Here is a 16,658-nt window from a genome sequence, read left to right as displayed (position 1 = left end):
ATCTGGCTACGCAAGAAATCAGGAAAAACTTAATGTTTCTGAAACAGAGACATTATGAAAGTGGATCAAAATCTATGAAAATACTGGCGTGGAAACTGAAAAAAAAGCTAACAGAAAATACAATTCATAGAATTAGGGACCCAAGAATGAAAATGATAAAAAAATAAGCTAAGTGAAATTCAAGAAGCTTTTGAAGTGTTTTACAAAACGCTATATTCCAAAGTTCCAGGGGGAAGCATAATCCAAATTGACACCTTCTTGAATTCTGTAGAGTTACCCACTTTAAGCGAAGAACAAAATAGAAGAATGACTGCTGACATAACTGAAGTTGAATTAAAAGCTGCAATTAGTAGGCTTAAATTAAGCAAGTCACCAGGATCAGATGGATATACGGCAGAGTGGTACAAAGAAATTAAAAATGAGTTAATTCCTGTTTTACTCCCCACACTGAACTAGGCTCTAAAAAAGGCACCCAGTTGGAAGGAAGCGATAATCTCAGCTATACCGAAAGAAGGCAAGGATAAAATGGAATGCAGGTCATTTAGACCAATATCCGTTCTTAATGTAGATTATAGGTTATTTACCTCCATCATGACCAAACGATTAGAGGAGTTTCTACCCATACTGATACGTAATGATCAGACAGGTTTTATACGACAACACCAGACTCAAGACAATATACGAAGGACACTTCACATTATGGATCATATACAAAAAAATAAAATAGAAGCAATAGTGATAAGTGTGGATGCTGAAAAAGCATTTGATTCAGTTAATTGGAATTTTCTTTACAGAGTTTTAGATAGATTTGGTTTCCAAGACACAATTATTAAAACTATACAGACACTATATGACAATCCTACTGCTAGGATTAAAATCAATGGATATTTATCAAATAGTCTTACCCTAAAAAGGGGCACGAGACAGGGTTGTGCATGGTCACCACTACTCTTCGCGTTATATCTGGAACCATTAGCTCAATAAATCAGACAAAATGAAGATATCAGGGGAATTACTATTAAAGGGACAGAGCATAAATTGGCTTGTTATGCGGATGACATTTTGATCTATCTAGGGCAACCAACATACTCTTTACCTAAATTGATGCAATCCTTGGAACAATATGGTCAATTATCAGGATACAAGATCAACATAGATAAAACCCAATTACTTTCATATTACTATAACCCACCAAGAGAAATTGAAAGTCAATACCCCTGGGCATGGCACACAGAGTCTTTCAAATATTTGGGCATCATTATGCCAAAAGATTTGGCAAAATTATCAGAATGTAATTTTCAGCCTTTATATTAAAAAAAATTAAGGAAGATGTGGCAAGATGGAGCCTGATTCCTTTTTTCAGTCTCAGTTCAAGGATCGAGTCTATTAGAATGAATATACTGCCCAGACTGTTATATCTCTTTCAGACCCTACAAATAGAGATTAATCAAAATCAATTCAATAAATGGAACAAGATGCTATCAAGGTATATTTGGCAGGGTAAAAGGCCTAGAGTTCGTCTCAAAACTTTGCAATTAGCAAAGGAAAAGGGGGGATGGGGCTTGCCTTCTCTTAGAGATTATTATTTTGCAGCACAGTTGAGAGCTGTGATATGTTGGTGCAACCCATCATATGACGCTCAATGGAAAAACATTGAGGAGCGGGTACTTCCCATCCCCTTACAAGCAATTTTGGCTGATAACAACCTGCAAAGGTACATAAATACTACTGATAACGCATGGGTGAAATTGACTCTTAAAATATGGAAAACTACTATAAAAGAATATAATCTAGAGGGAGATATTGCAATTCTCAAATGGTGTGCATATGACTCTGATTTTACACCAAATAAATTGGATGCTAGATTTAAGGACTGGGCAGCTAAAGGAATAACAGTTCTTTGCAACATAATGAAAGAAGGAACACTGTTCAGTTTTGAAATGCTTAAAGAGAAACACTTATTAGAAAAACAAGATTTTTATCGGTATTTACAGATGCGACAACATATTAATAAGACGCTTAAAATTGTAACCAAGGCAAATACATGCTTGATAGAGCTCTTTAGAAAAGCATATAATTCAGATAATGGTAGTAGAATCATTTCAAGCATGTATAAGGGGTTGTCAAATCTTAAAACACATTCGACTTCATACATTAAAACAAAATGGGAGAAGGAAGGAGGGATAATTATATCTGAGGAAGAATGGACAATATGGAGATATCAATGGAAGTGTACCAATTCACAAAAATGGAGGGAGTTTGGATGGAAAAACTTGATAAGATATTTTATTGCACCCTCTCAGAAATCCCATTATGATGGTAACCTCCCTGTTTGCTGAAGAAATTGTGGAAATCAAAATACAAATCATTATCATATTTTTTGGGACTGCCCTGTTATCAAAAACTATTGGAGGGGGATACACAATGCCCTACAAGACATCTTTAAATGTGAAATACCCTTAGAGAGTAAGACCATATATTTTGGGTATATACCTCAAGAATGGTTGAAAAGAGATAAATATTTAATGCATATACTGTTGGTGGCTGGTAAAAAGATCCTTACTAGGAAATGGTTATCACAGGAGAGCCCAATTTTAAATACATGGATGGAAATTACAATGGACATTTACAAAATGGAGAAGATAACAGCATCTGTTAATCATAAGCTGGAACAAATTTGATTCATACTGGGAAAAATGGTTTAACTACATAATGCCTCATGGGCCTGATTTTATTCTCACAAATCAATGAATCTGTTGTAAAAAAAAAATCACTCCCTACTTGTACATAGTTCTTCCCTTTTGCTTGTTTTTTCTTTCCACTCTTTTCTATAAGTGTATACCCCAGATAAATACTTTGTGGAGATTTTGTGATATATATGATTATATGATATATATGTACAATGTCTGAAATACACCTTATGGAAATGTTTGTTTGATGAACTTCAATAAAAAAAATAAATTACAAAAAAAAAGAAATCAGATGGCAGGGGGGAAGAAGCTGTTCCTGAATCATTGAGTGTGTGCCTTCAGGCTTCTGTACCTCCTTCCTGACGGTAACAGTGAGAAAAGGGCATTCCCTGGGTGCTGGAGGTCCTTAATAATGAACGCTGCCTTTCTGAGACACCGCTCCTTGCAGATGTCCTGGGTACTTGGCCGGCTAGTACCCAAGATGGAGCCGACAAAATTTAAAGTAGCTAATCCTCTCCACCTCTGATTCTCAAATGAGGACTGGCTCACTGACTTCTGGTTTCCTTCTCCTGAAGTCTATAATCATCTCCTTGGTCTTGCTGCAGTAAGAGGTTGTTAATATGACACCGTTCAGCCAAACTTTCAATCCCCGTCATATATGTTGTTTCATCACTATCTTTGATTCGGCCTAAGACAGCAGTGTCATCAGCAAACTTGAATATGAGCTGTGCTTAGCTGTGCTCAGTCCTTGATGAAGGATGCAACATTGCCTTTTGAAGGTGTCCTTGATGCTTGGGAGGGCCTGATGGAGCTGGCTGTCTGCAGCTTTTTCCGATCCCATGCAGTAGCCCCTCCATACCAGTTAAAATGCTCTCCACTATACATCTGTAGAAAGTTGCAAGGGTGTTTGGTGACATACCAAGTTTCTCAAACTCCTAATGAAATATAGCTGCTCTCATACCTTCGTAGTAATTGGATTCAAACATTGGGCTCAGGATAGATCTTCAGAGATGTTGATACCAAGGAGCTTTTAATTGCTCACTCTTTCCACTGCTGATCCCTCACATAAGGACTGATGTGTTCCTTCAACTTCCTCTTCTCGAAGTCTATAATCAGTTTCTTGATCTTAGCAACATTGAGTGACAGGTTGTCATTGTGACACCACTCAACCAGCTGATCTGTCTCAGACCGACAGACATACTTTATTGATCCCGAGGGAAATTGGGTTTCGTTACAGTTGCACTAACCAATAATAGAGTAGAAATATAGCAAAATAAAACCAAAAATAATTAATGATAATAAGTAAATTATGCCAAGTGCAAATAAGTCCAGGACCAGCCTATTGGCTCAGGGTGTCTGACACTCCGAGGGAGGAGTTGTAAAGTTTGATGGCCACAGGCAGGAATGACTTCCTATGACACTCAGTGTTACATCTCGGTGGAATGAGTCTCTGGCTGAATGTACTCCTGTGTCTAACCAGTACATTATGGAGTGGATGGGAGTCATTGTCCAAGAAGGCATGCAACTTGGACAGCATCCTCTTTTCAGACACCACCGTCAGAGAGTCCAGTTCCACCCCCACAACATCACTGGCCTTGTGAATGAGTTTGTTGATTCTCACTTCTGTATGCCTCCTCACCAACATCGGAAATTCTGCCGATAATGGTTGTGCCGTCAGCAAATTTATAGATGGGATTTGAGCTCTGCCTAGCCACGGAGTCATGGGCATAAAGAGAGTAGAGCAGTGAGTTAGGCATGCATCTTTGAGGAGCGCCTGTGTTGATTGTCAGTGAGAGTGTTATTTCCGATCCACACTGACTGTGGTCTCCCTGTGAAGGAGTCAAGGATCCAGTTGCAGATGGAGATACAGAGGCCCACGTTTTGGAGCTTGTTGATTAGAACTAACAGTATGATTGTGTTGAACGCTGATCTATAATGAATAAACAGAAGCCTGAGGTAGATATTGCTATTGTCCAGGTGATCCAAGCTGAGCAGAGAACCAGTGAGATTGCATCTACTGTAGACCTGTTGTGGTGATATGCAAATTACATTGGGTCCAGATCCTTTCAGGAGTTGATTCAGGCCATGACCAACTTCTGAAAGCACTTTGTCACAGTAGATGTGAGTGCAGCTGCGTGATAGTCATTAAGGCAGCTCCCCTTGATCTTCTTTGTTGCCCTTTTCAAGCAAGAAGGAGCCTCTAATTGCAGCAGTGAGAAAGATTGAAGGTGTCCTTGAACACTTCCTCCAGTTGACTTGCACGAGTTTTCAGAGCCGACCAGGTTCACCATCAGGGCCTGATGCTTTGCAAGGATTCACCCTCTTGAAAGATGTTCCAACCTCGGCCTCCGAGACAGAGATCAGAGGGTCACCAGATGCTGCAGGGATTTGCACAGGTGTAGTTTTATTCTCACTTTCCAAGTCTGCATAAAAGGCTTTGAACTCATCTGGAACTGAAGCATCGCAGCCATTCATGAAGTTCGATTTCACTTTGTAGGAAGTAATGGCCTGAAAACTCTTCTGAAGCTGATGTGTATTATTTCTTTTTACAAACAGATTGACAAGCATTAATGAAATATGATGAGAAAGTGATGAATTATTTCTTTTCTGTTGGCTTATTCAAGACGAAATCTTCATCCATTCTAGCTAAATTGAAATATGTATTTTCCTTATTCATGAGATAGGTAGAGGACAATGTCTGAAATAATTCTAACTTCGCTTTAAATGGCTTCCCACAGATTCTGCTCCTTGAACAGGGGAAGACCTTGCTGGAACTGAACAAAGACACTCTTCACAGTCGTATAGCTGAGATGCAAAGCAGAATTGCAAATATCGAAGAAGAGGACCTTCAGTTGCAAAGAGACAAGGTTCTGTTAATCGAACTCATTACTGATTTACAGAAGCAGGTATCTTATTCTTAATCTAAATAGTCATTCTCCATTATTAGTCATAAACTAAAAAACTCTCTCCCTTCATATTACAGAGGCTAACTGCATTTATTTATTTATTGAGATATGGCACGTAATAGGTCCTTTCGGCCCTTCAAGCTGCAATGCCCAGCAACCCCCGATTTAACCCAGCACCCAGAGAAAACCCATGCAATCGTGGGGAGAACGTACAAACTCCTTACAGGCAGTGGCAGGAATTGAACCTGAGTTGCTTGTGCTGTAAAACCACACGCCCCTTCAGGTTGTAAAGAAATTTTATTAGTTCACTTACACCCTCTATCATTGCTGATGGCAGTTGGGAAGAATTTTTTTTAAATGTAGGAATAAAGAATGCATAGTTGTAGGTGTCTGCAACGCAGATCACAAAGATATTGCTTGGTTTTCACGTTACAGGCTGGAATTCTCTATTGCAACATTTTGTAGTCTGCCAGCTCTCATGGTCCAGTGTGTTTTGAGTCTGTGGTATCTACCAATCAATACTAATTAACAGTCCATGGCCTCCACTACTGTTGTGGTGAGGTCACACTCAGGTTGGAAGAGCAACACCTTGTATTCCATCTGACGGCATGAATATCGATTTCTCAAACTTCTGGTAATTGTGTCCCCCCCCCCCCCACCCCCCACCGCCTCCTTCACCATTCACCATTCCTGTTTCACTCCCACCTTACCTCCTTACTTGCCTATCACCTCCCTTTGGTGCTCCACCCCCTTCCCTTTCTTCCATGGTTTTCTACCCTCTACTATCAGATTCCCCCTTCTCGAGCCTTTTATCTCTTTCACCTATCAACTTCCCAGCACTTTACTTCACCCTTGCCTCTCTTCCAGTTTCACCTATCACGTACCACTTTGTACTTCGTCCGTCGTGATGGTGAACGATTATTCTTGTGTTTGGAAGCCTGTGACCATAGGGATGGACGTGGGATCTTTGCAGCTTGTAATATAGAGTAACAATCTGGAAGCTTTTCTAGGAGCAGCTGTTAATAAGACTATTGGATTATGCTGAAATGAAAAGTGGTGATATTGTAGACTTGGGCTAAAGAATGGTAGCACTGTGTTGGTAGGAGCAATGACAGATGGAAGTTAGTCCTGTTTAAGTCTTGGGGAAATAATAAACCTTGGAATGTACAAAATGAATGGTAAAGTACTACTGAGGAACGGAGGAACCCTGGAACACCAACCCAAGGATCCCTGGAGCTGGCAGCAGAGTACGCAAGGTGATTAGAGGAACTTTGAGTTCATAGCGTTGAATATGAGAGTGGAGATGTTATGGTACAATATTTTAAAAATCAGTTACCTTGCAGCTAGTCTACTGTGGACAGTTGTGGGAATGATGATATAGGACGAATGTGATTGCACTGGAGACCGTGTCGAGGAGAATCGCCAGGATGTGAATTGTTTGACTATTGCCACATGCACTGGGGTATAGTGAGAAACTTTGTTTAACACGCCATCCATACAGGTTATGTCATCATGTCAGTGCATTGAGGTAGTACGAGGGAAAGCAACGACAGAATGGAGGATAAAAGTGTTGCAGTTACAGAGAAAGTACAGTTCTGGCAGACAATAAGGTGCAAGGCCATAATGACATAGGTCGAGAGTCCAATGGTCTTATAGCAGCGGGTTAGAAGCTGTCTCTGAGTGTATGGAAGGTGGGAGAAGAGAGAATATCTGGAGTGGGTGGGGTCTTTGATTATGTTGGCTGCTATGATAACTGGAAGTACAGATCGAATCCATGGAGGGGCGGCTGGTTTCTGTGATGTGCTGGCAAGTGTTCACAACTCCCTGCAGTTTGCTGTGGCCCTAGGCGGAGCGGTTCTCATTCCAAGCTGTGGTGCATCCAGATAGGATGCTTTCTATGGAGCATTGATAAAAGTCAGTGGTTAATTCTGTTTCCCTCTCCACAGGCGCTGCCTGACATGTGTTTCTGACAATTACCTGCTGCTTCCTGTGCCCGAGGCAATTCTGAATCCAACTTTTCTCTTTCCCTCAGGCGTTTTCACTCTCCATTCCGCAACATGGAACCCTTTCAATAACTTTCTTAAAGTCCATGTTTTTAAAGTCCATAAAGTTAATGCTAATGTGTTTAAAATGTTAGCATCCATTTGACATCCACTTGAAAGGGCAGACTTCAATTGAGACAAGTCAATTAGGAGAATTTTGTGCTTGGTTAAACAACTTAGCCATTAGCATCAATAATTAAGGAAGGCTCTCGAATGGGTGAAGAAAGATAATTTAACCCCATGTGTGACAGACACTCAGTGGCCATTTTATTAGGTACACCTTTACAGCTGCTTATTAATGCAAATATCAAATCAGCCAATTATGTGGCAGCAACTCAGTGCATAAAAACATGCAGACATGGTTGAGAGGTTCAGTTATTGTTCAGAGCAAACCTCAGACTGGGGAAGAAATGTGATCTAAGTGACTTTGACCATGGAATAATTGTTGGTGCCGACGGGCTGCTTTGAGTATCTCAGAAACTGCTGATCTCCTGATGTTTTCACGTACAAAAGACTCTAAAGTTTACATAGAATAGTACAACTGATGAAAAAAAAATCCAGTGAGCAGCAGTTCTGTGGGTGAAAATGCCTTGTCGCTGAGAGAGGTCGGAGGAGAATGGCCAGACTGATTCAAGCTGACAGGAAGGCAAGAGTAACACAAGTAACCAACGATGCAACAGTGGTGTGCGGAAGAGCATCTCTGAATCCACAACACTTTGCACCTTGAAGTGGATGGGCTACAGCAGCAAAAGATCATGAACAAACACTTTGCTAGGTATAGGAGGTACCTAATAAAGTGCCCACTGAGTGTATCGAGAGTGAATTCTATTATTACTGCCAATGGGGATTTACGATGCCAACAGGTTTCAACCAAAATACATTTGCCTACAGTATATGAAGTTTTTATCCCACAATACTGGAAAATATCTAGTCGCCTAAGATTGTAAATTATTTAAGCAATTATTGAGCAGTGAATCGAAGTTTAAAAATGGAAAAATTGTGACGTGGCTCAGCTATTTAAAAGGAGGCGACTGAATCATCATGGGCATGTGTTGTTCAAATAGTTTAATTTAATATCTGAGAATGTTATACAGTATACAACCTGAAATTCTTGCTCTTTACAGACATCCACAAAACAGGAAGCTCAGAACCCCAAAGACCCCTCCCCCCCCACGCACAAGTAGCGGCAGAAACATTGACCCTCCCCCACTTGCGCCAGAACGTTCGGCAACACTAACAGGCTGGCCCCAGCATATGCATGTGTTGATTCTTAATGCAAAATGACACATTTCACTGCATTTTTAATGTAGATGTGATAAAGAAATGAATCTGAATCAAAACTAGTGCAGCCTGAACATGCATCAGAATTGATACTTTCATTGAATTTTTTAACTCTACACAGGTGGATTGGAAGAAAAGCTTACTGGGTTCATGATAATTCAAAATACTAATTTATTCTTTTTATAGGATATATATATATAAAACAAATTCAAATTTATAGATAACAAATTTAAAAGAACATTGAGTTATCATATGTATATCTAATGTAAATTTTTAAATATCCCTTGGAGCGTTCAATGGAAAGGAAGGACAATATGGGGAAAAACAAGCTTTTTATTTCACACCTTCTGATCGCAGAGCTAATTGGATTGAAGTTATTTTCAATACAACAAAACGCAACAATCCAGGCTAACGTTTCAGTGCAGTAAAATCACAAACAAGAGAAAATCTGCAGATGCTGGAAATCCAAGCAACCCACATACAAAATGCTGGAGGAACTCAGCGGGCCAGCCAGCATCTATGAGGAAAAAAGTGCAGACGATATTTCGGGCTGAAACCCTTCGGCAGGACTGGAGAAAAAAGGCTGAGGAGTGTTATTGTGCAATGCTGTATTGAGATGGTGCTGCACTGTTGGTGTGCTCTATCTTGGAGAAAGTGTTATACCAAGGCCCTCACAGTTATAACAAGATGAGTGTTGCACATTCTTTTCTGCTGTTGCTCTATATGTTTAGAATCCTCTGTGTAAGTCAGATGAGTGAAGGACTACAAGGGAAAATTATCCACAAAATTAGACAGTTCGGGTTCCTTATTTTCCATTACAGTTCATCCTTATTTGAAAGCAAAACATATAGTGTACCGAAACATGGTGCTACATGATCCAGCAAGGAAGATTTTCATTGCTTTTCTTAAATAGTTTACACTATCTTGATTGGAAAAACAAAGATGCATATGTAATTCAGCTCTCAGGAAGTCTTCTGCATTTTCACTGTCTGAGCTCTGATCAGACGTTGATCCATTCTAACGAATCAAAGGCAGAAAAGGTCCATTTTGCTTGCCAGGAGTACTTTGTTAATCACAGATTCAGGACTGCTTAGGAATTTGGTTCAAATTCCTAAATGGTCACAATTTTTGAAACTGATTTCAGATCCCTTTGACATTCCTCCTGTCCAAACTGAAATCCAGCAACTTTGCCCAATGAAATTAAGTGTGCCTCAGCATTGTCTTACTGCCTTCCTCTCCAGAAATGCCTAAAACATTGACAGGAGGTTGTAGAAACATAGAAAACCTACAGCATAATACAGGCCCTTCAGCCCACAAGGCTGTGCCGAACATGTCCTTGCCTTAGAAATTACCAAGGGTTACCAATAGCCCTCTATTTTTCTGAGCTCCATGTGCCTGTCCAGGAGTCTCTTAAAAGACCGTATCGTATCCGCCTCCACCACCGTCACCGGCAGCCCATTCCACGTGCTCACCACTCTCTGCATAAAAAAATTACCCCTAACTTCTCCTCTGTACCTACTTGCAAGCACCTTAAAACTGTACACTCTTGTTCTAGCCATTTCAGTCCTGGGAAAAAGCCTCTGACTATCTACACGATCAATGCCTCTCAACATCTTATAAACCTCTATCAGGTCACCTCGCATCCTCCGTCACTCCAAGGAAATAAGGCCAAGTTCACTCAGCCTATTCTCATAAGGCATGCTCCCCAATCCAGGCAACATCCTTGTAAATCTTCTCTGCACCCTTTCAATGGTTTCCACATCCTTCTTGTAGTGAGGCAACCAGAACTGAGCACAGAATTCCAAGTGGGGTCTGACCAGGATCCTATATAGCTGCAACAATACCTCTCAGCTCCTAAACTCAATCCCACGATTGATGAAGGCCAATGCACCATATGCTTTCTTAACCACACAGTCAACCTGCGCAGCAGCTTTGAGTGTCCTATGGACTCAGACCCCAAGATCCCTCTGATCCTCCACACTGCCAAGAGTCTTACCATTAATACTATATTCTGCCATCATACTTGACCTACCAAAATGAACCACCTCACACTTATCTGGGTCAAACTCCATATGCCACTTCTCAGCCCAGTTTTGCATTCTATCGATGTCCCGTTGTAACCTCCGACAGCCTTCCACACTATTCACAACACCCCCAACCTTTGTGTCATCAGCAAATTTACAAACCCATCCAGATCATGTATAAAATTCACGAAAAGAAGGGGTCCCAGAACAGATCCCTGAGGCACACCACTGGTCTCCGACCTCCATGCAGAATATGACCCGTCTACAACCACTCTTTGCCTTCTGTGGGCAAGCCAGTTCTGGATCCACAAAGCAATGTCCCCTTGGTTCCCATGCCTCCTTACTTTCTCAATAAGCCTTGCTTGGGGTACCTTATCAAATGCCTTGCTGAAATCCATATACACTACATCTACTGCTCTACCTTCATCAATGTGTTTAATCACATTCTCAAAAAATTCAATCAGGTTCGTAAGGCACAACCTGCCCTTGACAAAGCCATTCTGACTATTTCTAATCATATTATGCCTCTCCAAATGTTCATAAATCCTGCCCCTCAGGATCTTCTCCATCAACTTACCCACCACTGAAGTAAGACTCACTGGCCTATAATTTCCTGGGCTATCTCTACTCTCTTTCTTCAATAATGGAATAACATCTACAACCCTACAGTCCTCCGGAACCTCTGCGTCCCCATTGATGGCAAAGATCATCACTGGAGGCTCAGCAATCTTCTCTCTTGCCTCCAACAGTAGCCCTGGGGTACATCTCACTCGGTCCCAGCGACTTATCCAGCTTGCTGCTTTCCAAAAGCTCCAACACATCCTCTATCTTAATATCTACATGCTCAAGCTTTTCAGTCTGCTGTAAGTCATCCCTACAATCGCCAAGATCCTTTTCCATAGTGAATACTGGAACAAAGTATTCACTACGTAGCTTTGCTATCTCCTCCAGTTCCATACACACTTTTCCACTGTTACACTTGATTGGTCCTATTCTTTCACATCTTATCCTTTTGTTCTTCACATACCGGTAGTTGTAGAATGCCTTGGGGTTTTCCTTAATCCTGTCCACTAAGGCCTTCTCATGGCCCCTTCTGGCTCTCCTAATTTCTTTCTTGAACTCCTTCCTGCTAGCCTTATAATCTTCTAGATCTCTATCATTAGCTAGTTTTTTGAACCTTTCATAAGCTGTTCTTTTCTTCTTGACTAGATTTACAACAGCCTTTGTACAACATGGTTCCTATACCCTACCATCCTTTCCCTGTCTCATTGGAACGTATCTTCGCAGATCCCCATGCAAATAACCCCTGAAGATTTGCCACATTTCTTCTGTACATTTCCCTGAGAACATCTGTTCCCAATTTATGCTTCCAAGCTCCTGCCTGATAGCCTCATATTTCCCCTTACTCCAATTAAATGTTTTCCTAATTTGTCTGTTCCTATCCCTCTCCAATGCTATGGTAAAGGAGATAGAATTGTGATCACTATCTCCAAAATGCTCTCCCACTGAGAGATCTGACACCTGAACAGGTTCATTTCCCAATACCAGATCAAATACAGCCTCTCTTCTTGTAGGCCTATCTTCATATTGTGTCAAGAAACCTTCCTGAACACACCTAACAAATTACACCCCATCTAAACCCCTCATTCTAGGGACATGCCAATTGATATTTGAGGTCTGTCTCCCTATCTGCTCCTCGATGTCCCTTTAATATTGGGTGGTCTATAAAAAACACCCAGTAGAGTTATTGACCCCTTTCTGTTCCTAACTTCCACCCACAGAAACTCCATAGACAATCCCTCCATGTCTTCCTCCTTTTCTGCAGCCGTGACGCTATCTCTGATCAACAGTGCCACACCACCACCTCTTTTGCCCCCCCCCACCCCCCCGTCCTTTCTGAAACATCTAAAGCCTGGCACTCGAAGTAACCATTACTTATCCTGAGCCATCCAAGTCTCTGTAATGGCCACAACATCATGGCCCCAAGTACTAGTCCACGCTCTAAACTTATCTGCTTTGTTCTTAATACTCCTTGCATTAAAATAGATACATCTCAAACCATAGGTCTGAGCACGTCCCATCTCTATCACCTGCCTATCCCTCTCGCACTGTCTCCAATCTTTCTCTATTTGTGAGCCAACCGCCTCTTCCTCCATCTCTTCAGTTTGTTTCTCACCCCCCAGCCATTCTAGTTTAAACTCTCCCCTGTAGCAAACCTCCCCACTAGGATATTGGTCCCCCTGGGATTCAAGTGCAACCTGTCCTTTTTGTACAGGTAACTCCTGCCCCAAAAGAGGTCCGAATGATCCAGAAATCTGAATCCCTGCCCCCTGCTCCAATCCCTCAGCCACACATTTATCCTCTAACTCACTGTATTCCTATACTCACTGTCATATAACTATATGACAATTACAGCATGGAAACAGGCCATCTTGGCCCTTCTAGTCCATGCCGAACGCCTACTCTCACCTAGTCCCACTGACCCGCACTCAACCCATAACCCGCCATTCCTTTCCTGTCCATATACCTATCCAATTTTTTTTTAATGACAAAATTGAACCTGCCTCTACCACTTCTACTAGAAGCTCGTTCCACACAGCTACCACTCTCTGAGTGAAGAAGTTCCCCCCCCCCCCCATGTTACCTCTAAACTTGTGCCCCTTAACTCTGAACTCATGTCCTCTCATGCCCGGTGCTCAGTCCTCCAGCAGTAGCAGGATCTCCCTGTGGCCACACACTTCAATTCCACAGACCACTCCCACTCCGACATGTCCGTCCATGGCCTCCTCTACCGTCAAGATAAGGCCACACGCAGGTCGATGGAGCAATACCTTATCTCCCGCCTAGGTAGCCTCCTTCCTGCCGGCATGAACATCCAACTCACTGACCTCCGTTGATACCCCTTACCCCCATCCCTATCTATTATTTTAATCTGGTTCTCCTTCTCTCTCTTTTTCCCCCCTCACTATAATCTCTCCCCCCAGCCCTACCTTTCTTTCTCTTTTATTTCCCATAATTCTCCACCTTCCCCCTAGCCCATTTCCCTCCAGCCTATCACTTCCCAGCTCTCTACTTTATCCCTCCCCCCACTTCTTATCCCCCCTCGACCATCCCATGTTACTTCATTCCTGATGAAGGGTTTCGGCCCAAAACGCCGTTATTACCTCCTCCCATAGATGCTGTCTGGCCTGCTGAGTTCTGCCAGCATTTTGTGTTTTTTATCATTTCCTCTTGTTTGGTTTGAATCTCCCCTACTCTCAATGGAAAAAGCCTATCCACGTCAACTCTATCTATCCCCCTCATAATTTTAAATACCTCTATCAAGTCCCCCCTCAACTTTCTACACTTCAAAGAATAAAGGCCTAACTTGTTCAACCTTTCCCTGTAACTTAGGTGCTGAAACCCAGGTAACATTCTAGTAAATCTTCTCTGTACTCTCTCTATTTTGTTGACATATTTCCTATAATTCGGTGACCAGAACTGTACACAATGTGTCATATGGCACAGGCAGTAATCCCGAGGTTACTACCTTTGTGGTCCTGCTTCTCAATTTCCTTCCTAACTCCCTGTAGTCTACTTTCAGGACCTCCTCCCTTTTCCTACCTATGTCATTGGTACCAATATGATCCACGACCTATGGCTGTTCTCCTTCCCGCTTCAGGATATCATAGACGCAATCAGAAACATCCCGGACCTGCTGGGAGTCAAACTACCATCCGTGCATTTTTCCTGCGTCCACAGAATCGCCTGACTGACCCCCTAACTATAGAGTTGCCTATCACTGCTGCTTTATAAATATCAGTTAGCATGACATTATTACAGCACTAGCAACCTGTGCTCAATTCTCACTATTGTCTGCAAGGAGTTTCTACAGTCTCCCCGTGATCTTGTGGGTTTCATCCAGATGCTCCAGTGTCCTCCCACATTCCAAAGACATAGGGTAGGTTAGTTGGTCACATGGGGGAAATTGGGCCGGAAGGGCCATTTACTGTGCTAATGAATGAATAAATAAAAAATTAAAACTCAATTTAGACCGGATCTGGAGTATTGCATTCAGTACTGGTCATCCCATTATAGGAAGGAATGGAGGACATGGAGAGAGTGCAGAAGATGTTTGGCAAGAGACTGCATTGATCAGAGTCATCTGGTGTAAGGGGATGTTGTTCAAACTAGGGTTGGTTTTTTTTTCTGGAGGCTGAGGGGAGACCTGACAGATGTTTATAAAATTACAAGAATCATAGATAGGGTAGACAGGGTCAAAATGTCTAATACCAGAGGCCGTGCAGTTAAGCTAAGAGGGGAAAGTTCAAAGGAGGTGTGTGAGGTATGTTTTCGCACACACTGGAGAGTGCATTGCCTGGGGTGTGGTGGATATCACAGAGGCTCTTAGATAGGTACAGGAATATTGCAAAGGATCAGAATCAAGTTTATTACCACTGACATGTGTCATGAAAATTGGTGTTTAGTGGCAGCAGTACAGTGCAATGTCCTGAATGGAGAGATGCGGACCATGTGAAGGTAGAAGGGATCAAGATGTCATTAGCTCAATTATTTCAGCACAATATTGTGGGCCGAGTGGCCTGTTTCTCTGCTGTACCATTCTATTTCAATGTATCCACCTGTTCCTGGTGCTGACTTGTCCCCTTCCTGGAATCTGAGACAGCTTCAATGCCAGGGCAGAATATAGTATATCTGCAAAATATCAGTGAATTTTAAGCCTGAGATTAAAAATTCAATGTCCTGCTCCATATTCATTAATGGAGATCAAATTCTGGGAAGTCCTATGTCATCGAATTCTTTAATTGGTTGGAAGAAATATTAATTTTATGCACTCAGTGCACTTTTCAATGCCTTTAGGAGTAATTTGAACTTTTGGCCTTGGTGTGAAATGGGTACGATCAGATTGCCAACCCTTGTACGCCTCTCTCAATCTAATCAATCTGCTACAATTGATTTTCTTGTTCATATTGTTTGTGCAGGAGCACTTTGCGGTTTACAGCAACAATCTGCTAAAGATTTATCATATGAGCAGCGATTGCTAGGTTATTGGGCCTGTACTCGCTGAAATTTAGAATAATGGTTGCGGGGGGAGGGATCTCATTGAAACCTATAGAATGTTGTAAGACCTAGATAGAGTGGACATGAAGAGGGTGTTTCCTTTGGTTGGGGAGTCTAGGACCCGAGGACACAGCCTCAAAATAGAGAGATGTCTATTTGAACAGAGATGAGGAGGAACTTCTTTAGCCAGAGGTGGTGAATCTGTGGAATTTGTTGCCATAGGTGGCTGTGGAGGCCAAGTTATTGGGTATATTTAAGGCGGAGGTTAATAGGTTCTTGATTAGTCAGAGCGTGAAAGGCTATTGGAGAAGACAGTTTAATGGGGTTGAGAGGGGAGTGGATCAGCCATGATGAAATGGCAGAGCTGACTTGATGGGCCAAATGACCTTATTGTGCCCCTATGTCTTAAGGGGTCTTAAGGTTTTGATCATTTTAATGGAGGACAATTGGATGTTTTAAAGAATAATATTTTAATTATTCCAGAGGAGGTTCACAAGGATGATTCCGGGAATGAAGGGATTAACAATAAGACGCATTTGGCAGCTTTGGGCCTGTACTCACCGGGATTTAGAAGAATGTGTGGGGATCTCATTGAAACCTTCTGAATGTTGAAAGGATTAGATAGGGTGGAGGCAAAGAGGATGTTTCCTATGGTGG

General features: G+C 41.9%; 1 protein-coding gene across 2 annotated transcripts in view; it reads left to right on the top strand.

Annotated features, from left to right (window-relative positions):
* The window catches only part of LOC140733681 (uncharacterized), a 52,809-nt gene that overhangs the window by 32,416 nt on the left and 3,735 nt on the right, over positions 1–16,658 (top strand). For both annotated transcript variants that reach the window (XM_073057364.1, XM_073057365.1), the window contains one exon: positions 5,429–5,596. In XM_073057364.1, coding sequence (XP_072913465.1) covers positions 5,429–5,596 — 168 coding nt within the window. The remainder of the gene's footprint in view (positions 1–5,428; positions 5,597–16,658) is intronic.

Source organism: Hemitrygon akajei, chromosome 9 (genome assembly GCF_048418815.1).
Source record: "Hemitrygon akajei chromosome 9, sHemAka1.3, whole genome shotgun sequence".
Classification (NCBI taxonomy): Eukaryota; Metazoa; Chordata; class Chondrichthyes; order Myliobatiformes; family Dasyatidae; genus Hemitrygon; species Hemitrygon akajei.
Note: the sequence above shows the minus strand (reverse complement) of the source record. Positions and strands in the feature narration are given on the sequence as shown.